The following is a 25,801-nucleotide window of genomic DNA, read 5'->3' as shown; positions in this document are numbered from 1 at the left end:
GTACGTTTGATCATATGAAATCAGTGCACGAATAAAATAATCGTTTTTTTCTCTCTCTCTCTTTCCCTCCCTCTCTCTCTCTCTCTCTGTCTTTGTAATTTTTCTTTCTAGCACATAAATTGAGATAAAATACACTTTTAAAATAATATCAAAATGAACTGATCTGTATATTTGTAATGAATTAAGCTCAAATTTTAAAATCTAATATTAAAAATGAAATTTAACAAACGATATGTTTAATCAAATTTTTTATAAAATTTAAATTCAAAAATTAAAAAAAAAAACTGTATAAAATCTTTTCATTTTTTACCAACAATTTTTTTTTTTTAATTCAAAAATATATTTAAGTTAGAATTTATGCAAATTTATAATTATACAAATATAATTCGTAGAAAAAAATAAATAAATAAAAGAGAAGAAAAATTGTAAAAATTTAATAAAATTTTTTCAAAAGAAAAAAAAAAAAAAAAAAAAAACAGAAAAGAATAATTTTAGTTATATAAAATACTATCATACATATATAAATATGAAGAAATTGCTTTAATGCGTTTATTTTACAACTATTTGTCAACAGAGAAATGTGACAATGTAAACAATGAATGGTTTACATTTATTTTTATTTTTGGTCAATAAGAAATGAAAAATGAAATTATTTTTATCAATGAAAAATGATTATTTCACTATTATCATTGTTAACAAGCAGTGATAATAATAAATGGAACTAAGTGATAATGATAATGATAGAAGTAAACGTACGAATGATATGTACACGTAAGTAAATACTATTATCATTGTTAACAAGCAGTGATAATAATAAATGGAACTAAGTGATAATGATAATGATAGAAGTAAACGTACGAATGATATGTACACGTAAGTAAATACTATTATCATTGTTAACAAGCAGTGATAATAATAAATGGAACTAAGTGATAATGATAATGATAGAAGTAAACGTACGAATGATATGTACACGTAAGTAAATACTATTATCATTGTTAACAAGCAGTGATAATAATAAATGGAACTAAGTGATAATGATAATGATAGAAGTAAACGTACGAATGATAAGTAAACGTAAGTAAATACTATTATTACCGCTAGTTAAATAAATAATTTATACATAAATTTATATTTGAATAAAATTGGAATAATAAGTATGTAAAAATTTTTACTTAAAAAGAAAAATACAGGATAAAATAGATTTTATAAGTGCTAAAATTTGTAATTAAAATTAAGAAATAATGATAAATGTAAAAATTTTTTAATGATTAATTTAAATTTTAATAAAATTTTATTTAAATTATTTCTCCCAGAAAAAAAAAAAAAACAAAAAACAAACAAAGCTCAATTAAATTGCTTTTTTGCTTTTTTTTTTTCAAATTAAATTATTAAATTCACTTTTGCTATTATCTAAAAGAATTGGTAATAAGCAAATGGAAATGAACTAATATTTTTCATAAAAATTCAATTAATTTTTAGTAAATAATTAATAATTTACAAAAAAAAAAAAAAAAAAAAAAATTAAATAGAGCGCTTTTTATATATTGCAAATTTTGAATTTTAAAAATAAATTTAAAAAAGAATAAAATTTCATTTTATTTTATTTAAATTTTTCATATATAATTCAATTGCAAAATATGTTTTTTTGCATTAAAAAAATTAAATTTGCAAAAACTATTTTATATATTAATGAAAAATAACAAAAAAAAAAACTGAAAAATTAACCAAAACTGTTAAATGATAATTAATTATTCAATTATAATTAATTAAAAAAATTCTAATTAAAACAATTTTTTTTTTTTCAATAAATTTTCTCATTTTAATAATTTCGTTATTATCCATCAACCGAAATCATTTCATACATTTAAAAGTTATCAATTGAATTAATCAAAAAATAAAAATAAAAAATAAATAACTTTTTTTTTTAAAGTAATTTTAAAACATTTTTTTATGAATGCTATTTTTCACCCAATTAATTTTTAGATTTTTATTAAAAAGTTTTTATTTTTTACTAATAAAATTTTAATGAATTATGCATGAATTATTAAAATTAATAAGCAAAAATTGAATAAATTATAGCAATAAAAGAAATTAAATTTTAATTCAAAAACTTTCATTGATTTTTATTATATATAAAGTTTAATCCATTGTTATTTACCGGACGAATTTATCATTCAAAAATTAGGATTAATTGATAATTTGAAGAGAAATTAGGTTTTCAATTTACTGATAAGATAATAAACTATGCCAAATAATTATTACAATAATAATTTCTATTATAATCAAAATATATCAACAAAAATTATTACTAATATTAGTTAAAAACAACTTTGATTAACCACAAATTAATAATTAAAAGTAAAAAGAAAAGAAAAAAAATTGATAAAAATAAATTTTGGAAATAAAATTGTTCGTTTTTCTTTTTTTTTTTTTTAACTTACATTTAATTTCTATTAATGTATGCAATTTTGTACTATTCGATTCGAAATTTGATGGATTTACAGCAAATCCAACAGGTTTCTGTCTTCGTTTTAGAAATATTTATTCATTCATATTTAATTTCAGGCAATTTAAAATTAAAATGTAAATTTTCAATGTAATTTTAATGTTTTTTTTTTCTTCTTTTTTCAGGATGATAAAATATTATTAAATAGTGAATGATAATGTTTAATATTATTTAGTTAAATTTAATTTTTTTTTTTTTGTTTTAAATTGATCTCGTTGAAATTGCAGCTACAAAGACAAATAATTAATTAATGATAATGACAAATAATCAGTTAATGATAATAGCGAATAATCAATTGGTGATAATAACAAACAATTAATTAATGATAATAATAAATAATCAATCAATGATAATAATAAACAATCAATCAATGATAATAATAAATAATCAGTTAATGATATTAATAAATAATCAATTCATGATAATAGCACATTCAAGTAGGTAATATAATATGAATAAAAAAGAAAAAAACAAATAACACAATCGAGAATCGTTGATTCGAGAATTCTTGATGTTAAATGTTTGGATTAATAAATACACCATATGACATACTTAAATTAATGAATGACTTTTTCTAATTATTACTCTCATTAAAGCAAACAATTTGGGGTGTAATTTTTTGAGTAGAAATTTATTTATTTATGAGAAAGAAAAAATTCCATCCTGATAGAAGTAGGACATAAATAATAATAATAATAATATTACTACTATTATTATCACTATCATTATTATTACTATTACTACTACTACTACTACTACTAGTAATAACGATAATAATAATAATTAAAAAATAATAATCTGTTTGCTATTAATAGTAATATAATTAAATTTTGTTATAAAAATAGTACCTTTGGCATTAATAATCATTGAATGTTCGAAATTTCCACTTCTTGAACACTCATAAATACTCGCAAAAAGACATTAAATGAATTAACACTGAGTTTTTCTTTCTTTCTCTCTCTCCCTCTGTCTTTTTTTTTTTTTTTTTGAAAATTTCAATACAATTTAACAATGAATAATTTTTTAGGAAAAGAAAATGTTTTTATTAATTGCCACTTAAAAGAGTCAATTTGTAATTTTTACTATTTTGCATATTTAATGGGCATTTAAAGTTTAAATTTAAATGTCCATTTGTTGAGAAGATTAAATAGATTGAAGAGAAAACGATAGTTTAACTAACATAAATTTTAATAATTTCTTAAAAAATTTTAAACAAATTGAATGACTCAAATTAGATTTAATTGATCAAATAAATGAATAAAATCGATATATTTAATTGATGTAATCTAATCTGTAAGGTTAATTAATACACTCTAAAATTTATGTCTCCAATATTTTGTCATAGTATTTTCATTTCACAGAAATTAATTGACATCAATGAGTAAATTAAAGTTCAAATTTGAATCGTTTTAAATTAAAAAGACGAAAGAAAAACTATCAAAATTAACAATAAGCATTATTATTGTTATTATTATTATTATTATTTTTATTATTGTCATTATTGCTACTATTATTATTATTAAAAGAAGAGGAAAATGAAATAATATTGTATAAAAAAAAACTAAAATTTACAAACGAAATTATTCCAATGTGACTCAAAATATGACTTTCAAATCTTGAAGATAGCAATTCAAAAAATACCACTGAAAAAAGGATGAAAGAATATCTAAATTTATTTAAATTACAATATCAAAGTATTATTTTAAAATTTCTCTCATCAAATTACAAAATGATTGCAAATCAATTATTTATTATTGATTATGATGAATAAATTGCTATAATTCAATAAAGTTTAATAAATAATTTATATCAAATTATCAATGAATAAACTTACAGCGAAACAAGTAAACAAACAAAAGTAAGATAAATCGGATTATTTTTGATCATTCAAAAATGATCCGATTTTTAAATGTTTCTCTCTCATTCTAGCATAAAATAAATCAATTTTCAATCGATTTCTAATATAACATTTTGATTTCTAGTATTATTTCTAATATAATATTTTGATTTCTAGTATTATTTCTAATATAATATTTTGATTTCTAGTATTATTTCTAATATAATATTTTGATTTCTAGTATTATTTCTAATATAATATTTTGATTTCTAGTATTATTTCTAATATAATATTTTGATTTCTAGTATTATTTCTAATATAATATTTTGATTTCTAGTATTATTTCTAATATAATATTTTGATTTCTAGTATTATTTCTAATATAATATTTTGATTTCTAGTATTATTTCTAATATAATATTTTGATTTCTAGTATTATTTCTAATGCAATATTTTGAAAATAATAAAAAAGGGATGGAAAGAATGAATTATTGATTTATATATATATCAATTGTGTAGAAAAAATTTTTAATACAACAAACTTATAAAAAAGCCAAATATAAGGATTAAAATGATTCATAAGAAATGATTTTACACTTTTGTAAAAAAGCAATGATAATAATAATACTTAAAATTTAAGCATAAATAAAGAGAAAAAAAAAATTAAGGAATATATTTGTTTATTATCATTATTATATTTAATTTGATTAAATTATAACAGATATTCTTAAAATTTAAACATAAATAGGCAGAAAAAAAATTGAATTTGATTTGAAAATTGATTTGATTAAATTAAAACAAATTGAATTTTATTGTTTAACCATTTTTTTTTTCTAAACTTTTATTTGTTTTTACAGAATAAATTTTATTGTTTTCTTATGCGAATTATTTTTTTGCTTTTTTGCAAATTAATTACTTTATTACTTTAACTATCTAGTTGATTACTTCATTCGTTAATAATTTATAAATGATTAGAATGATAAGAATGATAAGAAAGCATACCTAAAATATTTGTCAACAATCATTTGCTATAATTTCTGAGATTCTATTGGTGTTTTCTTTTTTAGATCAGATGCACAATATGTTTTGAGAATAAATTATTTTGATAAAAGATAAAGTAACCTTTGACCAATGATAATGATATTGCAATGCATAATTTATTTGATAAGTTAAAAGTAAGAAAACTGTTTTATAAAATCTTTCATTCTTTATACAAATGAATTTTATTTATTTTTGCGAATGAATGAATAATAACCGATAAACGTTTAAGACACGTAACGCAATAAAGATTTGTTTACATTTTGTTACACAAATACATCATAAAAAGTATTTCTGTTTTAATCTCAAGAATATACGCAATACAATTTATAAAATTATTTGATTTCAAAAGCTGAAATATTGTTGATTTCATGTAATAACAATATTTTAACTTTCAATTATACTATATTTTTCTCTTTGCAGCTAAATTCTATTTTTATAATCTAAATTCAGATAAACTTTAAATTCAAATAAACTTTTGTAAAAACATTAGTAACTTGAAAGTTCCACTGATTTTGACAATATTTACAGAATGATTCTTTTTTATAGAAAGATCTCATTTAATTTTAAAATGCTTATTGTTTAATTAAATTTTTCACTTTTTTAATTCATATGAATTCACATTCATATCAAAAATGTTAGCAAAACATATTTAATTACTTTCGAAAATATTTAATAACACTAATTTTCATTACAATCTTAATTTTCGCTTTTTTCTCTCTCTCTCTCTCTCTCTCTCTCTCTTCCTCATTTTCTTTCAGGGGATTTGAATTTAAAAAAAAAAAAAAAAGAAGAAAAGAAAAGCTCATTTAAAATTATGAAGTAAAAAAAGTTTTATAAGATATAGAAAAAAAAAAATCTTTAAAAAAAAAAAAGAAAAAACAAATGAAATAGAACATTTTTATAAAAAGCTATGAAATAAAAGGAAAGAAGAATAAAATTTATAAGCAATTTTTTTTTTTTTTTATAAGGCATTTTTAAAAGTAAATCATTTAGCGCTTGGCGCCTTATCAACATATATTCAAATAGCTATTCCTTCATAGCTATTACTATCAAAAGTAATAATAATGAACGAAAAGATAAAAAAAGAAAAAAAAAAAAAAAAAATTTCTTTGCCTCTTTCTTATTGACAAAATGAAAAAATAGAAATAAAGTAAGCAATCACTGATCAATGTCTCCTTCTATCGTTTCCACAATGAATGACCGTTGACAATTGAAACCCATCTACGATGCATTTTGTTATCTTCCCGTATGAATAAATCGCTAAATCGACACAATCGGTATAGCTCGTCCTTCAAAATACACATTTTACATTCTGGAAATGCCCAGGAATAGACTTAATGAGTCACAACCAAATAGTCTATTCGATCATGTAAGGTCATTGAAATGAATGACTGATTATTCAACTCTTTCTCGTACCATAAAAATTATGTTCAAATTATAATATACGAATTAAATTGCTCTAAAAGACTAAGTTACAGACTAATTGATAAAAGTCAACAATTGCTTCTGTCATCAGTTAAAAATGAAATACAGATGTTATATTAAGCTGAAATTTGTGTAAATACACTTTTTTTTTCATATCATATTGCATTGCTTAGCTTATTATTTACTCCTCTTAAAATTACCTGAAAATGTATTCCCTAAAATCACATGGTAATGAAATCTCAGAAAGCATTTATTTCTCTTACAAAACTTATTACCTTCTGCCAATACAGAATTGCATGCTTTAAAAAAAAAAAAATCGAAATACTCTATTTATTCTCAACTGGATCACATCTCCAGCACTTTCATAGCTATTACAATCATTATAAATACAAACAAGAAAACAAAACATTCATATGAAAAAAGCTGGTCAAAATCTATCACCCTAAAACTAACATTGGCTCCATGTCACAATACGAACGAACAGTGAGATGCATACTTGAGGTTGAGAGTTCATATAAATATTTGTTCAGAGAATAATATCTCAGCAAATTAGTTATCTCATTAAATGTTTAAATTCATAAAAAACTATAGGTTTGCAATTGTTATACGTCGTATAAAATCTTCAGTACTCGTAGCCATGTTTATCGAATCCATATTCCTTGTACCTATAAAATGAGTTTAAACAATAAATGTACAAAAACTGTAGAACTGTCCTTCTCTTTATATTATACTTTCCACATAAATGATTATAGTCAGAAGGCTGCTCTAAACTTAGACAATTACATAGTTTAGAATATGCAACAGATAAGAAATGTATTACTTTCTGCTTATCGCATATTATGAAGAATATCCTTCGTCACTGAGCATATAACAAATTACTAATTAGAATCACTAGAATCATAGAATCATCAACTGAACACCCAAAAAAAATTCATTCTACCATTACCTAATCCAGTTTTACAGGAAAATCTCAGTTTACTTATAACAGCCATTTTGTTCGAATTCTTATAATACTTAATCAAAACATCAGAAATTACTAATAATACCAATGTCATTCATAGGACTAATATTTATTAATGGTTTTCTTTTTATATTATACTTGTTTCTATCTCAACTTTTGATCTCTCTCTAACACAGGTTTTGAGTTTACATCATAGTTAGTTGAATGAAAAAGATAGTGGCACAATGTCCTATGAACAAAACATAATACGAAAGTTAATTTCACTATCATTTACAAATAAATAATTTATTTGTAGTAAATAACAATAACCAACACACCACTTTCGTTCCCACCACCAATCAGACATAGGCACGAACAATTCAGGCTTGTCGTAATTCATTTCCTCCAGTGTTGGAATGCCTAATTCGTCCATGGTAGGTTTGATCTGGAAAAGAATAGCTTGATGATTAGTCAAAAGATCCATTGTAATAATTCTAAAACAACAGTCTGAAGAATAAAATATAAAGTATTTCTTCATAAACAGCAGTAAAAAAGTAGAAGAAAGAAAATTTGTTTATTCATTTTATTAACTAGAGTTAATCATAAATGCGTTAAAAATTTCTTTATAAGAAAAAAGCTCATCCATAAAATAATGATTGAAATTATAAAAGTTTTCTGGAACCAGAAATTTATGCAATCAGGACCACACAAAGATGGTAGCAGTACTTATACATTTCTGCTTATCATACTTAAGAAAGACAGTTTCAAGAAGGAAGAGAGAAGATTGTTCATATATTCAGCTAGTTCCTAGCAATTAAGCTATTGCACAAAAGCAAAAAAAAATACAAATCAATGTACCTTGTCCAATAACCATTTGTGAGTCCACCGTCTAAGAACACATTTTTCTTTCAGAGATTCGATAAAACGTATGGCAAGTGCAAAATCGTTCACACGTCGACAAGCACGTAGCACGGCATCGCAGATATCAGGATCAGGAATTATATCCAATTCGTGTAAATCTTGCATAGCTATAAAACAAAAAAAAAAAGTAATCATAGTAACATTAATTAATTTTAACTGTTATGATTCATAGATTATCTCCTCGCAAAAAGATAATCAATTTCAACTATTATGATTCATAGGTTACCTCCTCGCAAAAAGAAACCATCAATATTTGGATCATTGAAGATATCCATATAGTGCTGGTCAAGACCTGCAATTTGACTTCTATAAAGAACTATATTTCAGTCTTAAGTTTAACATTTATGCCTTGATGTTCCGATTAAGTATTTAAATATGTCACATTTTTAGACTTTAAGAAACAAAAAAAGAAAAAGACATATGTTAATTACCGTAAGGATGCAAATTTCGATAAATCGATGAACTATTTTTTAAGAAAAAGTGAAATTTTACATAACACTTATGGTTTGTATATACTTTTGCAATGGATAAACTTTACGTTTGTCTTCAGCATCAGCGAAAAATTTGCCATTTCGAATAGATGTAGTGGTAATTTGACGCATCAAACATGGTTTTGTTATAATAGCCTTACTTATAAGATGAGCAAAAGCTAGCATTCCTTTCCAATCTAAAAATATTTCCAATAGCACATAAATTAAATGAAAACTATCAAACTATTAAAAAATAACGTATACAATAAAATTATAGCAATCAAATTTCAAATCATCACATAAAATTAAAAACATATTTCTCTTATTAACAGATAGAAGAACAATCGATAACACTTTGATTATCATTGGTAATCTTAAAATCTATTATCATTTTTGTTTTTAAAAAATCAAAAAGACACTTCCGAGATGGAAGGTAACAGGAAAAGAAATCAATCTCAAATGATATAACCGTAATAATAAAAAAATACTCCCCCGCCACTTCTCAGAAGCAACACTTATTAACTGCAGCCAATGCATCATTTCAAATGGTCTCGAAATGCAATTCTGCTCTACATCTAATTAGTTTCTTTTGATTTATTTCCTAATTTATCTCACATAAATAGTTAATATGATTTAATTAATGAAATCTAATCTTAATTAATTGATTCTACTGATAATATTGTAAAATTTAAAAATTATTTGTCTCTCTTCTTTTGTTATAAAATTAATATGTTATAAAAAAATTAAGAAATTATTGTATGTTCATGGAGATAAAACGAATCATTTATTATTTTGTCACTTCATTCTTTGTTATCCAGAAAGTAGGTAGAAAAAAGATAATTGATAATACATAAAACATGAAATGGACTTTTTTTTTTGAAATTTACGAAAGAAACGAATAATTTATTTTATAGAGTAAAAATATCAAATCTATATAGGATAGAATATTTTTATTATTTTTTTTTAATAATAATGATATCAAAAGAGAGAATAGTAACTATGTTATATGTATTGATCTACGATTAATTCTAGTATGATATTGTTTATTTTTTTAAATTCATTTCTGAAGTTATCTGTTAATTAATAAGATAAATTGTGCGTTTTTTTTTTTTTTTTTCTTTCTTTCTTTTTTATTTTTTAAAACTATAAATTTAATATGATATAGAGTTTTGGAAAAATAATGAATTAATTTTGTATGCATCAAGTATTTATTTGAGATGGTCACTGGTCAATAATGACTAATTTTGATTGAAGGATGAATGAGAGTAATGTTTGTGATGTGACAAAAGCATAAGTAATACAGTTTCATTTTATTTTATGCATAATTGATGAATTTAAATTTTGGAAGATGTCAAATGAAGTATGTCAACGTGAAGAGTAGTGTCCCATTGATGTCACACTGTGGTCAATCATATATATATTCTCTGTTCATAGAGAGAGAGTATTTATAAAGTAATACGTACCTACCTACCTATCTATCTATATACCCTCTTTCCCTCCCTCTCCCTCTCTCTGTCCCTCCCTCTCCCTCTCCCTTTCTTCACTTATACACAGTTATCCCATCTGTTCACACATGATGGTAGTTGAGAAGGGTTGTGTGATATTATTGGACAAGGTAGGAGGACAACGATGCTAGAGATGTGTGTGTCACCTCGTAGTCTATTATGCTTGCCAGATGACCTTACTCCTCCAACTGGTCAACTCTGATTGACCTTTACTCTAAAATTAGCACTGATAAGTTTTACTCTCTTTCAAACTTTTTCTTCTCTTTCTTCTTACACTATTATTCTCATTAATTTGTTCAAGGTAATGATTGATTTCTTCTTTTTCCTTTTTCCTTTTTTTTTTTTTTTTTTGTCATTTTTTAATTAATTTTCAGTGAAATAAATAAGTTAGTTAGTTGCTATATAATTCAATATTATTACATTTCTTTACATTCAACTATAATTTATTACATTTTATTCATTTTATCATAACTTTATTAGTTATCTTAAAAAAAAAAAAAAGAAAAGAAAAGAAAGAAAAATCATATTAATTTATTTCTATCTAAAAAGTCATTTTCTAAAGTGAAATTTTTTCATATAATTCTTTCATATTAATTATTTTAGTAAGAAAATTTATTAATATTAGGAAGACAGCTAAATGATATGTTAAAGATGAATTAAACTTGAAGAATGGAAAGATTACATTCTCAAATTTCCTGCATTTGTTTACAGTTATATTTATTTACTTTTTCTTTTTAATTTTAAAATAAATGATAGCTCGAATTAGCTCTCAAGTATTAGCTCTCGAATTAGTCTCGATGATTTTTCTCACTATTGATGCTATTGAATATGACTTATATTAGCTTAATTCATCAATGAATCAATCAAATAATTTCTCCTTTCCAAATGTTATCTTTTCACTCAATGTTTTGCATTTTCTCTTTAATACTTTTATCAATAGCTAGCTAACTTGCTAACTTGACTTAAATTATTGTAATAATCATTAGAATGTGATATGATATGATATATTTGTATGGTAATGAAAAATTCTGTACTAAGTTTATTATTAAAAGTTATTATTATTATTATAAATTGCAATTAGTCATCACTTTCTAAAGTATATATATATATTATACAAACAATAGTAATTAATGTATAATTTCTATGTGAATTTTTAATGATTCATTAATGATTGTAAGACATGCAATATTCATTCTCGCATTTATTGCATCTGATAGGTTTAATAGCTAAATTTTCATTTTATTTAATCTTTGGAAAGCTTATTGGAATTATGAAACGATGAGTCATAATGAACGCTTTTTACTTTTCATCTCTTTATTGTATTCTATTCAAATTCAATTTCAACTTCAATAAAACTAATAATGTATCTGTCTGCTAGGTGATTCACTCTTTTTGTTTTTTTTTTTTGTTTTTTTTTAAAAGCTATTCGAATTATAATTTTTGGAATAATTTAGCAGTTAAAATTATAAATTAAACTGAATTTATAAATTTCACTGCTAACACTTGCAATAATATTTTTCTGGCTGCAATTTATTTGAATTCAAATATTAAATTAGTGAATTTAAAAGTTTAGCAATGTTTTTTTTTTTTTTTTTTGGATTAGTGAATTTAAATTTAAACGTTTGTTTTCTCTTTTTTTTTTCCTCCTTCTATGTCTATTATAATTTTTTGAACTTTCATTTCATTTTGCATCTTTTTATGTGAAAAAAATTCCTTCACTTAATCATTTATAAAACTTCTTAAGACAAAAACTTTTAAAAGTGCTTTTAAATAAAAAAAAAAAAAAAACTTTAAAAAAGGAAAACTTCTTAAGTACTTGCATTCCTACATTCTTTTCCGTTTTACTTAACTGCATAAACATTAGTTAAGAATTTTTTTTAAAAAAAAAAAAAAAAAAGTGAAATCATATTATTTTTTAAAGAAAGTATTTAAAAATTAATTTATTTTTAATCTTAAATAGTAATTAGATTCAAGTTTCATTTCATCATTATTATTAAAATAGTGTAATTTTACCTGTGCTTACCAAAAAAAAAAAAGAAAAAACATCTTTTTAGGTTTAATACTGATTTTATTTACTAAAATATTTGAAATATAATATATTTAAGTTTTTTTTTTCTACTTCATAAAAGTTAAATTCTAAGGAGAAGTTATATTTTAATGTTTATAATATCATTCCTTCAAATTTATTTACTTTTTTTTTTTTTTTTTTTCACTGATACTATACTTGTATTATTCAATCATTGATTATAAATCATATATGATTTCTGGATCTCTGATCAAAACTTTTTTAATATTATAGAATTTGATTTAGCTATTTTGAATTTTAAAAATTAATTTGCTTTTAAACTCTTAATTAGTAATTAAATAAGTTTTATTGTTATTATTATTATTATTGTTTAGAGATATTGCAGATCTGTTATTTTTTTAACAATTATCTTTTCTAAAATATCAAATGTTTCAGTTGTTGTGGAATATGAGTGAAAAGATGAGAGAAAACGAATGATCTTTTATGTTTTATGAAAAGCAATGCTGGATCAGTATATCCATAAAAGCTATCAAATTTGGCGATCGTTTATGAAGTTAATTATCTCTACTGAATTATATTATGATGTTTCTGAAGATATGCTATTGCTTTTTTTTAATAATAATATTTCATATTAATTTCATAGTTGCTGGTTCGAAAGGTTTGTTTTTTTTTTTTTTTTTATTTTTCTTTTTGTTCTTGTTTTTCTGTCAATATTAGAAGCATTTAATAAAAGTACTCAATTAATAGGATCATAATTTTTGAAGTATGTTCATATTTTTTTTTTTTTTTTTGCTAGAATTTTGTTAAATTTTCCATAGGTATTTAGCTAATTTCTTCTATTAATGATTAGCGTATAAGTTAACTAAAGTAGAAATATTAAATTTGATTGTGATTGCATTGAAATACTATGTTTTTTTATTACTTTAATTTAAATTATCAATAATTCATAGCAGTTTCTCCGTTTTTAAAAATTAATCTGTCGAATATCTTTGTTCTAATTTTTTTTTTCTTTTCTTTTTTTTTGTATAATAAATTTATATTTTTGCAGATCAACTTCGACATCTTGCTACCAATAAGGATTTTATTAATAGACTTGCAGAAGGTGAATTTGAGGTAGTTCATCCATTTCAAATTCGAGATAAGAATGATCGTATCGGTATTGATACGAGGTCAGTGTTTTTATCTTTTCTCTGTTGAATAGTTTATTTTTCAATTTTACATTTTGCTTTTTGAATTTCTCATATGAAATGAATGCAAAATGCTATTTCAGGAATCATTATTTAAATGGAAGTGTTCATTATAAGCAAGTTACCATTGTTATTCGTAGTACTGCTGTGAATCGTTTAAAATTGCTACTGGGTCTTAATGAATTATTATTCATCAATGGAACTGATTTTCGGAAAGTAAGTTCAAAGCAAATCCTATTATCACTTTTTTTTTTTAAAAAAAAGTAATTGTAAAGCGATATGTTCATCTTCTTCAATGATAGATGACTTGTTGAATGTTTTTCTATTTGCTCTAATTTTTTCATTAAAATGTAAAATGTGTAATACATTACAGTCAATTGAAATGCATAATTACACTTTTTTAAATTCTTTTAATTAATATTTGTTTTTTTTTTTCTTTTTTTTTTAATATTAATTGCTAAACACTAATAATTGTTTGTTCGTTTGTTTTTGTTTTTTTCTTTATGCACTAATCATTTACTATGTAAACATTTCTAGCAAAGATATGTTTTAATTGAAATAAAATTGTTAAGTTTAATAAATTATAGACTATAAAGGTGATAGAGAGAAAGTGCAAAAACAACAAAACAGGTGGTTTTACTAAAAAAAAAAAAAAAAAGAAAACAATATTGCTTGCTGAGATTCAGCGAATATTTTTATTCTCTATTTTAAATTCTTATTATTCAGAATGTAAAATTAAAATTAAATTTAAAAAAAAAGAAAAAAAAAAACACTGAAAGAGAATTATTTTCTAATTAATATGTGACAGAATTGTAAAATTGTTGTTCTTTCAGCTTGATAATAGTGAAAAGATTCCGATTCATAGACGAATTGAAAATTGCTACTATCAGGGCACTGTAAATGGTGAAGAGACATCATTTGTGGCATTATCAACATGTAATGGCTTGCGGTAAAATTTCTATTATTGCATTGTATACTTCTTACAAGTTTAATGTTTTATGAATTATTTCCAATTTTGGAGTGAAATTTTTGCTATATAGAGGGAAGAAGGATTAGTGAAAGAGAAGTAGTGAAGAGAAAAAGGAGGGAAAATTTTAATATCATTGTTGCAAAATTTTCAACAACAGTTTTTTTTTTTGATTTCAGTGGTGTAATTGCTTTCGATAATGGTTCAGCTTATGGCATATGGCCTTTAGATGGTGGTGATCGAGGTCGTCGTCATCCGCATGTGTTATATCGAACAAAATGGTCCCAATCTGCTTCATGTGGTAGTCAAGTTGGAGAAGGTTCAAAGCAATTTCAAAAGGTTTTTTTTCTTTTAAAGTTTTTTTTTTGAATTTTTTATGTCCTTGAAATTTTAGGATAAAATTGACTTTAAATTTTGTTTTTTTGTTTTTTTTTTTTTAGATTAGATTATTATTACTTAAATTTATTTTAATTTCAATAATGTTTTAGTTTTCGAAGCGTGACGTTACGAAACAAACAAAATTCGTCGAATTAGCTGTAATTGGTGATTACTCTTTTGTAAGTTTTTCTCTATTAAGTGTGTTGTTTTTAAGTAGAAAGTTTTATCAAAAAACTTAAATAAGGTTTCTTTCTACAAATATGTTGCAGATGAAAAAACACGATTTAAATGAAGAAGAAGGAACTGCTTTTATGTTGGAAGCTATCAATATAGCCGACTATGTAAGTTTTTAACAATTGCAGATTTATTATGTTGCCAGTGACCCAAAATGATCTATGTATCGATAAAATTTAAGTGCCACCTTTTATTTGTTAGATTGACAGGAAGTGATTGACAAATGAAATTTGCCACTGATTGGAAAATTTTTTGTCTCAGAAATTTTCTGCAAATATACATTTTAAAAACATGCGTTTTTCTCTTTTTGTTTTTATCCAAATTGGACATCAGTGAGAAAACTAATTGGGTTGAAGCATATCTCTCATGATACTTTTTAAATAATCATTGATAATCATTAAATAAATTTAAGTTTATGTCTCAGTTTAATTATCATTTAATGATTGTCATAACAAGTGAAGAACAAATGAATTTGCACATGTGGTGTTGATAATAAAATTCGAAATTAGTTTCCGCACACTCTGTTCGATGCTAATTATCAGTGTCATTCAATTATCGTAATACTAGCAAAATTTTTCCTATTAATGTGGATTAAATTAATACTCTAAAATGAGCAAATTATACATCTCTCATTAGTTAATGAATTCATCACTAGTTAAAACCACTTGTTGTATATTACCATTGCTTTGATTTAATAATTACAACAACAAAAAAAAAAAAAAGAGTAATCTCTTTTACTACTACTATTATCATCATTTTTATTACTTTTATATTGTTATTACTATTATTATGATTATTATATGATATATATATATATCAAAAATATCAATTTGTAAGACAAATTTTCCAACTTTGGTGTATATTTGAGAGGAAATGACCATCTGTTCAATCATCTATCAGACAATTTCTCACTAATTTAAAGCGGTATCTTGAAAGGACTCTTTTCCTTCCTTTTTGCTCTTCTCTTTCTCATCCATTCTTTGATTCTTTTCTTTTTTTTTTTTCATGTGTTTTTTTTTTTTTTTTTTTTTTAAGAGGGACTTACGGCTATATTCCATTTCATTCTATAGGGTTAATTGTCCTTTTCCGTTTTTTTTTGCTCTTTTTTTTTTGCCGCATTGCTAATTTATGCATTTTCTCAATTATTGTAAAGCAGTTAGAATCAGTCTTTGAAGGGCACCGACTGATTTTGAAATTATCAAATTTTCACTTTTTTCATTTACCATTATCAATTTATTAGGGGGCTAAGAGAAAGAAGAAGAGACACCACTAATCTTTTCAACTTTTATACTATTGTAATTGCTTCTATAGAGCAGCATGAAAGTTTCTTTTCTTGTTTTAATCAATGAATATGCTTTTTATCAATATTCAATCTTGGATATTATTTACCTGATTCTAAAAATATGTTAATTAGAGATATTCTAGTTTTTATTCATATTTATATTTGCTACAGATGTTTTCACGTGATTTAAATATTCGATTGAGTGTTGTTTATTTGGAAGAATGGATGGATAAATCACGAATTAATTATCATGAAGATATTGAGAGGACATTAAGCAATGTTGTGGAGTATGTCACTGATCATGTTTATCATATTGGTTAGTTTTTTCAATTTTAATATAGAATATCTCTCGAACCTCAATCTAAACAATACGTAAATATCTTAGAATTAAACATTCATTCAAACTTAAATCTAAATAAGATGTAATTTAATTTATTTCTTTTATGAATGATTTTTTTTTTTTAATTTAAATATTGCATTTGTTATATATGAATGTGAATATCAGTATTTATTATCTTTAGTCAAAGATTCTTGTCTGATGTTTACATCAACAAAATTTGTCAAAGATGAAGTAATGACGAGCACTTCTGGAAGTATTTGTTCACCGCGTGCAACTGGTTTAGTTATGGTAAAATTTTTAAAACTGAATTTTGAATTGAAGCTATATTTTTCGTAATTTTTTTTTTTTTTTTGTTAATTAAGTTTAACTGCTCTTAAGAAATAATATTATTGAAATTAACTTAAGGCTGTGGATACATATACAGCACATGATACCGGTCAGTTAATTGCTCATAATCTGGCTCACATTATGGGAATGGATCATGATTCTCCAGATTGCTCATGCGATTTCATGAATAAATGCATTATGCATAAACAAGCAGGGTAAGTAAGTCTGACTTAAGTAACTAATTAACTAATATCTCATTGATTAGGAGCAAAAAATTACACCTGAAATTTATTCAGATAATGATTAAATCTTTTGTTTATTTTCCACATAAAACTCTTCAAATATTCCTTATGCTTTCTCACTCTACAGTAATCCAAAACTTTAAATAATGAAAAGAGATATGGAAAAAAAAAAAGAAAGAAAAAGAAAAGAAAATTCTTCTCTAGTTTGATAAAAATCTTTCATTTGATGAGTCAATATGCATCCTATTGGATGAGTAAAAATTAGAATTGGAAAATGGTGATAAATCTTTATATGAATAATTTATGATGGGTGTATAAATGTGTGCCCATCCGTTTTAGTGACCATTACGAATTGAGTAATATGGGATATATCCTACTAACATCCCTAGAGAATGCTTCAATCAGATAACAAAATCTTCAATGCTGTCTTATGTATCATAAAGGACGATTCATCAGATTACGACAGCTCATTGCTGCTATCTGACAACTCTCAAAGATTGTTTGTTGACTGGTGGTTGAATTATCATGAAATGAAGCTGTTGTAAAAATTTTCATTTAAATTGTGAGATGACAGATTTTTCCAATGAAGGAAAAGATTTGAAATGAATGAGATAAAATTAAGTTGAAAATGAAGAATCATCAAACATTGATGATATGTTATAAAGATAGCACAAATATACTCTCATTGGTTATAAACTGAGAAGGTAGCTAAATGAAGGTGATAAAAGTAGTAATACTAAATTAATGCTGTGAGAAAATGAATGAATGAATGAATGAACATTAGTTTTGAATTGCTTATTGAGAAGAGAGCAGCATAATGAAGCAAAATTTGTGTGATACTCGAAATACGATAGGTAATGATAAATGAAATGGAAAAAATTTTTTTTGAAAGCAATAAATGATTATAATAAATATGCTGAAAGATAAAATAAAATAAAAGATTTAAAGATAAAATGAAAAATTTGTTGTAATCATTATTAATTTTGGGAAGTTATTTTCAGGAATATTGGATCACCATTTTTGTGGCAATTTTCGAAATGCAGTATTGCAAGAATGCATAGCGTATTACAATCTGGTCATTTGCAATGTTTGTTGAATAAACCATTGCAAGTAAATATTTATTGTTTTATTTAGATATTTACATCATCAGCTATAATTGCAAACATATCTTTGATATAATTTTTAAAACTGTAATTAATTTAATTCATTTCGCTCCTTGTTATAATAGTTTACTCTTCTGCTGAATATACTAACTATGAGAAGGTTGTTTAGCCTTTTTCAACTTTATCATTAGATAATTTTATTGATTATTTTAAACAGATAATCAAAAAATTTCGAATAGCATAAAGATATAGAGTTAAGGAAAAAGAAAAGAGTTAAAGGATAAAATCATGAACGATTTGTATTACTTGTTTATTATTTTATTATGAAATTTTGCTACTCTTTTTTACATGATTGTTTATTTTTTTTTTTAATTTGTGATCATTTTAATAGGCATCAACATTACAACAGTGTGGTAATGGTATTATTGATGGTGAGGAGGAATGTGATTGTGGAATGCGAGATCAGTGCTTTGATCCATGCTGTGATCCATTGACATGTACACTTCGAGCTCATGCTCATTGCGCATCACATCAGGCATGTTGTCATCGTTGTCAAGTAAGCTTTTCATTTAATGATTTTTCAAAATGTTTGTTTAAACAATTAGTAATCTAATAAATACATTTATTAAGTAGTTGATTCAATAGCTGACATTATAATCTTCTTCAAACAGATATTAATATGGAAATATTTTCAATATGAAATTATGCAAATTATGCATAAAACCATCTGCTTTGAATGACCGATTTATTATGGTAGATTTGCTTTCATATATTGCTATATTTACTGAAGATTTTTTTTTTTTTTTTAGAAAGAAATTTGTTAAATATATTATAGTTACGGCCAATAGGACATGTATGTAGACCAGCAAGATCTGTATGTGATGTTGCTGAGGTATGCACCGGTGATGATGGTGATTGTCCAGAAGATGGATATCTAATTGATGGTACTGTATGTGGTATTAGTGGACAGTGCTGGAAAGGTAACTGTTCAGATGTTGAACAGCAATGTCGTGATCTTTGGGGTTCAGGTAAATTTCTTCCTTTTTTTTTTTGTTCTTGAAAGAAAAGATGGGAATAAAAATTATGAATTTAAAGAAATTAAATTACTAGTGTTACTGTTTTATTAGATGATATCTTTGTGTTTATTTGCTTAAAAACGAAATTGTTAGTATGAAAGTGCGAGATTGCTTCATTTAATTAAACATTGTTTATAATTGAAAAATTAATAAACATTCTTTATTTAAAAAAAAGAAAAAAAGCTAAAGAGTGAAATTGAGTATTTTTAGATGCAGCAACAGCAGATGAACATTGTTATGAACGTAATGGACTTGGTCTTGAGTATGGAAATTGTGGCACAGATCGTGATGGGATATTTAGGAAATGTGCAGTGGAAAATGTACATTGTGGAACGTTACACTGTCGTGGAGGTTCTCAAACTCCATTGGATTTGAAGTTTAATTCATTTAATCTTCAATTCCTACATGAAACCAAACAAATACAATGCAAGTATGTGATTGCATGCAATTTCAAAAACATTTTCAATCTTTTAAAAATTTTTAAAATTCATTAAAATTGAATCAATTACTCAAAAAATAGGTTAATTATCTCAATGATATTTTTTTTTAAAAGATCTCATTTTCGGATATATAAATAAAAGAAGTAATATTACTACTTTCAATCTTTTGTTAATATTCCGCATTTAAAAAAATACGAAAGGCAAAAGAGTTTTTTTCTAAAAAAAAAATTTATTTGTAATAAATAAAGCAAATGCACCAAAAATATTCATTTTTAATATTTAGTAGATATTTGTTTAGAATGGTTACAAATCTTGATATTGGTATGGTTATGGACGGAAGCAGTTGTGGTTCCGGAAAAGTTTGTGTTCAAGGAATTTGTTCACCACTTGTTCAAGTTTCACCACCTGTGCACTGTCCAAGCAATAATCTTGCTTATCAATGTTCGGGACATGGGGTAAATTTTTTAGACTTTCTCTATTTAAATTATTATTATTATTATTTATCAAAATGGTGATTCAAATTTCTTAATTTAAATTTTGGTAGAAAAATTGATTTTAACAATGTTAGGATTGTACAACTACAAGACGATGTTTATGTTATAATGGTTGGATGGGTACAGCATGTGATACCAAAACAAATATTACACATTCTACAACTATTGCACCATCAGATGTTTCGCATTTCAGTGACATTTTCATTCCATCATTTGCAGGTAAATTATTTCATTTATTCTTTTGTGACTTTAACGATCCTTATGAGTTTGCTAATGCGATTAGTTCGATCGAGAATTAATTTTAATCCTTTCTCTTATCACATACTGTAATAAATTTTCCAATTCATTTTCATTAAGACTATTTTATTCTAACTAATAAATGTGACAATTATTAATGCCACAAGAAGGGAATTTCTTCTGTAAATTTATCAAATTTGAATCAGTACATCAGGTAGTGCAATCTCTGTGTATTTTTGTATATTTATTGCATACCTGAAATTTTTTTGCTCTATTGAGTAGTTAGGATTCTAGTCTAAATTCAAGTAAATTTTTCCGATCAATGGTAAATTTTATTTCAATTTATATTACTTAATTCATTTTTTGATTTTAGGTGGCCATACGTTGAATACTACATCTCTACTTATTATTCTTCTTGTTGTTGGCATATTACTTCTGCTACTTTTAATTTGTCTCTTATTTTGCTACCGGTAAGTTTTTCTCTTTTTTTTTTTTTTTGTTCTTCCAAAAGATTACTATTCAGTAATCAAGAAATAAAATATATAATATATTTTTTTTTGTTTTGTTTTTAGACGACAAAGTGAAATTGAATTTTCGTCACCAGCAGATGAAAAGTTAAACGAAAGTCTTCCAGAAAATACACAGCGAGCGATAAAATTTGGTAGTATGCCAAGCTATCGGTTAGCTTTCTTCTTTTGCATTTCATCGATTTGAAAAGATTTTATTTGAACTTATTGAAGATAGCGTTTTAAGCTTTCTTTTTCTTTTTCTTTTGATAATAGTATATGATTTTTAGTGAGGAAAAAAGAAAACGAAAAAAAGACAAGCATGTTTATGATGCATTACAACGAATCAATGAGGCAAATGATGAACGAGATAGTTCAGTATCTGTGAAATCACATGAATCTGCAAGTGTAGGTCATGAAAATAACGGTGCATTAATAATGAGTAGAAATTGTATGGAATATGATCAAAGAGAGGATATTGTTACAACAATGCTAAATGGTACAATTTTTCAAGAAGTTAATATTGAATAATAGTTCATATATATATATATATATATATATATATATATATGCATATGTGAATGATAATGAATTATAGTTCATTTTTTTAGGTACAACAACAACTTTATTAAAAAGAGATATACCTGGTAATAATAGTTATTATTGTGATGGTGTATTATATCATGAGACATGTCCAGAAATGATAAGTTCCTCACCAACAATACGTTGTTCATCTGTAGCGCTTCCATCACGTTGTGAACGAAATCGAAGCGGTTATGCGACAGATTCGGAAATTGGTTAGTTTTTATTGATATTATATAAATATGAAAATTAGTGATTAAATAATGCATACTGTATCAACATTATCTGTTAAAATGAACTTATAAACACATTAAAAAGTCATAGATGTCTATTGATATTGTTGATTGTTTTTAGTGGAAAAGTTTAAAATTCCTCTAATGGGCTATTTTAAAAAATAAAAAATAAATTTTTCAGAAAAATATTTTTTTTTTTTTGTAGCAATAGGACGCTATGGCGCACGTTACGTTGAAGGTGTATCAGGTGCAAGTGTTGAATTAAGTCCAACCTCATCACAGACTTCAGTCAACAATAGAATGACTCCAGCTCCACTAAAGCTTAACAATATTGGAATGTTGTTGAGACAATTGCAACATAATGACGAAATTTCTAGGTTTATATTATTCAAATGGTTTATACTATCTTTTTCATTATTTAATTGAACGTGCAGTACTGTTTTATTTTATTTATTTATTTTTCAGTGATGCAGAACTGAGTGCAGTAGAAGCAGATCATGTGGAACATGGAGATTTAGGTTCTAATACAGAATCAAGCAGAGGCTATGAACCTCAGGAAACAAAGTATTAATAGTTTTTTTTTTTTAATTGCAATATTAAAAAAAGAAAATGTAGAATGAAAAACTATCTGTACTCGTCTAAAATTAACCTATTGAACATTTTAAATTAACTATGAAACTATAAAATTATAAAATATAATTACAGCATATCGTTACCGAACGGTTTAGAGCCGAGTTTTACAAGGTCACTTCATACTAAAGAACGAAATACAGGAGGTGATGAAAGATTGGATAGTGCTCGCAATGGTAGTAGTGGTTCAGCTTGCTTCTCAAATGAAGCAATGTTGAATGGACATAGTACATTGTTTCAGGAATGTCAATCAATTACTGAAATGGAAATGAGCGAAAGAAGCGCTAGACATGTAAATCCTCACGGTCAAAGTCAACATTCATTGTTTAATGATTCATTCAGATTGGAAGTATGACCTTTATTGAATTTTGTTCTGTATTGATGATTTTGGCAGTATTTCAATAGATTCAGATCATTCCTTTTGTGAATTCCTGATTAAAAATTATACATAAATTGAGAATTGTTGAATTGTTGAAATACTGCTTTTTAGGTAGTTTAGAACGGTGAGGTATGATTGATCTCTGTCTTCTACAAAGTTTGTTTTTTGTTTATCTCAAAAATTTGTTAATTGAATGTATTTTAGCACAATTTTTTGTACTTATATATATGTGTCTCGTATTTTCTACCTCTTTCATGATTTCAATCTCTTTGATATGAGGTACACTTTTTATTAGTTGTAATTAAAATGATACTTTCTACTGCACTGTCATCAAGTTCAATAGTAGTTTTTCCAAATACTTATCCTTGAATGAAGTTTTTTTTTTTTTTTTTTTGCAATTATCTAATGTTATATTTTTTTAAAAAAAAGAAAGGCATTTTAACATTAAAAAAAATGTGTTAGAGAGAATAGTTGAAGTTAAATTTAGAATTACATAGTGAAGTTAGGACGGAATTTTTGAAAAACTTTCAAACAAAAAAATTGGATGTAACTGAATTAACAATGGCAACTGTAAACATATCAGCAAAAAGAAAAAAAAAAAAGTGCTCTTTAAATTTTAACTTATTATTGCTATTATCTGCTTTTTTTTTTTTTTTTTTTTTATCAGATAAAAAAGTTTAGAAGTGTTGCTTCTACTAGAAGTAGATATTCTCGGGAATTATTATTTCTGAATGGTCTCTTCAATTTCTTTCCTCAAACACTGATTTTCTTTTTGTTTGTTAATTATCCTGATATTTCATTTCTATTATTGCTCTTTTCATATCATATCTCATAAATCAAATTCACTGCCTCTCTTTTAACTATCCAATAATTTGCATAATTAAGCACTTTTTTTTTCCACCCTACTCGCCAATATTTTCATATTTTGTTGTTGAAATAGTCTTTCAATTTGAATCTCTGTTACAGTTTTGTACATATTTCTGAATTTTTATCAGTTGAATTTATTTCACGATATAATACTGTCTTTATGCTCAGTGAATGTCGTATGATTGAGTGAAAAAGAAGCAGTGATAATGAATGATAAGCAATATTAGCTGAAATGTCAAATTTATCATTTGAAATTTCGCTGTTATTTAAAGCACATAAAAATTTAATATTTAAAAAAGTGTAAGCATGAATTTAATAAAAATAATGCAATAAAAATGAGAGGTAGAGGAAGAGAGAGGAAAAAAATATATTTATTAAATTTTCAAAATATTAATTTTTTTTTTTTTATAAAACTATTTTTTTCATAGATTTCCATGAAACATAATAAACATCCATATATGATATAATTATTATTTCTTTTCAAAAGTGTTAAATTACAAATAATTGAGTGAAATTAAGTAAACTCTTGGCTGATATTTACAATATACCTGTAAGTATGAAAAAAGAAATTAAAATATATGCAATTAAAAACTAAAATGAAAGAGAATTTTTGAACAATTTATTTGATTTAAATCATTTCTTAGCACATTTTTAGAAGATGTGAAAATGTTAAAAGAAAAGATTATTTTATCATTTACAATATGCATATAAGAAAGAAAAACGAAATGAAAAATGAATTTGTAATATAAGTAGGAAAAAAATTTGAAATACTAAAAGGGAATTTTTTTTTTGTGAAATATTGAAATGAAAGAATTGAAAGTTTGATATATATGTATGTATTACTTTTTTTAAATTGTAATTTTTTGCCATTGCCATTTCAATCATTTCTCAAGAAGCATTATATTAAAATAGTTATGAGAATAAAAAAAAAAAAAAAGAATTAATAATATTGCATAGCTATACTTGATGATAAAGCTAAGAAAGCAGGAAAAAAAAAATTTATCTAAAGTAAATTTATATTTAAAAAAAAAAAAAATTAAAAATGAAATAAAAAAAAATAAACAACTATTAGTTAATTCTTTTATCATTAAATAACGATGTGTGTGTGTGTGTGTTAATGAGAAGTAAACTTTAAATTCTAATTAATTTAATTCACTTCATTAAGAAATTTTAGTGTTAATTAATTTAATTCATTAAGAGATGATATGATTAATGTGAAATTGATGTGTAATGCTAATTTATTTCATTTAAAACAAATAGAAGAAAGTATCATTGCTAATCAAAATTGATAATTTAATGTTAATTTAGGAAATAGAAAATAACACTAACTATCATATATTTTTATTTCTAATTATGATTAATTTTGATATCATTTTATTTAATATTTAATGAAACTGTAATAATTTTAAATTTTCATTTTAATTTTAACATAAATTCATTTTTCTATAGCTAAATATTATCATAATTTTTTTTTTTATTTTCTTCTCTATTATATAATCTCATAATTCAAAATTTGAATACCAATCATAAATTAGTTAAGTCTATTTTCAGCATACGGTTTCAGCTCCTGAAAATGATTCCTGAAGTAATTCCTGAAATAAGGAAAAAAGAAAGAAATTAGCA

At 24.1% G+C, this 25,801-nt stretch overlaps 2 protein-coding genes across 3 annotated transcripts; one reads left to right on the top strand and one right to left on the bottom strand.

Moving 5' to 3' along the window:
- Positions 1 to 7,434: 7,434 nt before the first annotated feature.
- Bma-cox-5A lies at positions 7,435 to 9,329 on the bottom strand (the record flags this gene model as incomplete). 2 transcript variants are annotated; one of them, XM_001893732.2, is made up of 5 exons in its annotated part: positions 7,435 to 7,477; positions 8,091 to 8,197; positions 8,611 to 8,780; positions 8,900 to 8,965; positions 9,212 to 9,329. In XM_001893732.2, the coding sequence occupies 5 exons, from the start codon at positions 9,327 to 9,329 to the stop codon at positions 7,435 to 7,437; spliced, it is 504 nt and encodes a 167-aa protein (XP_001893767.1). The 2 variants fall into 2 exon arrangements, with proteins under 2 accessions (XP_001893767.1, XP_042931988.1); XM_043076054.1 differs by lacking the exons at positions 8,900 to 8,965; positions 9,212 to 9,329 and having other exon boundaries at positions 8,611 to 8,778.
- Positions 9,330 to 13,253: 3,924 nt separating this feature from the next.
- Bma-unc-71 (conserved hypothetical protein,hypothetical protein) lies at positions 13,254 to 23,287 on the top strand (the record flags this gene model as incomplete). Its single annotated transcript, XM_001895347.2, has 23 exons — positions 13,254 to 13,332; positions 13,723 to 13,843; positions 13,945 to 14,077; positions 14,695 to 14,810; positions 15,008 to 15,167; positions 15,317 to 15,385; positions 15,476 to 15,547; positions 16,894 to 17,038; positions 17,244 to 17,350; positions 17,468 to 17,604; positions 18,633 to 18,741; positions 19,126 to 19,290; positions 19,570 to 19,762; positions 20,021 to 20,240; positions 20,549 to 20,705; positions 20,819 to 20,963; positions 21,355 to 21,451; positions 21,554 to 21,661; positions 21,778 to 21,986; positions 22,099 to 22,284; positions 22,508 to 22,679; positions 22,768 to 22,866; positions 23,008 to 23,287. 23 exons carry the CDS (start codon positions 13,254 to 13,256, stop codon positions 23,285 to 23,287), a joined length of 3,279 nt encoding a protein of 1,092 aa, XP_001895382.2.
- Between the last annotated feature and the right edge of the window lie 2,514 nt (positions 23,288 to 25,801).

The sequence above is a fragment of the Brugia malayi genome (genome assembly GCF_000002995.4).
Source record: "Brugia malayi strain FR3 genome assembly, contig: Bm_v4_Chr1_scaffold_001, whole genome shotgun sequence".
NCBI lineage: Eukaryota > Metazoa > Nematoda > Chromadorea > Rhabditida > Onchocercidae > Brugia > Brugia malayi.
Note: the sequence above shows the minus strand (reverse complement) of the source record. Positions and strands in the feature narration are given on the sequence as shown.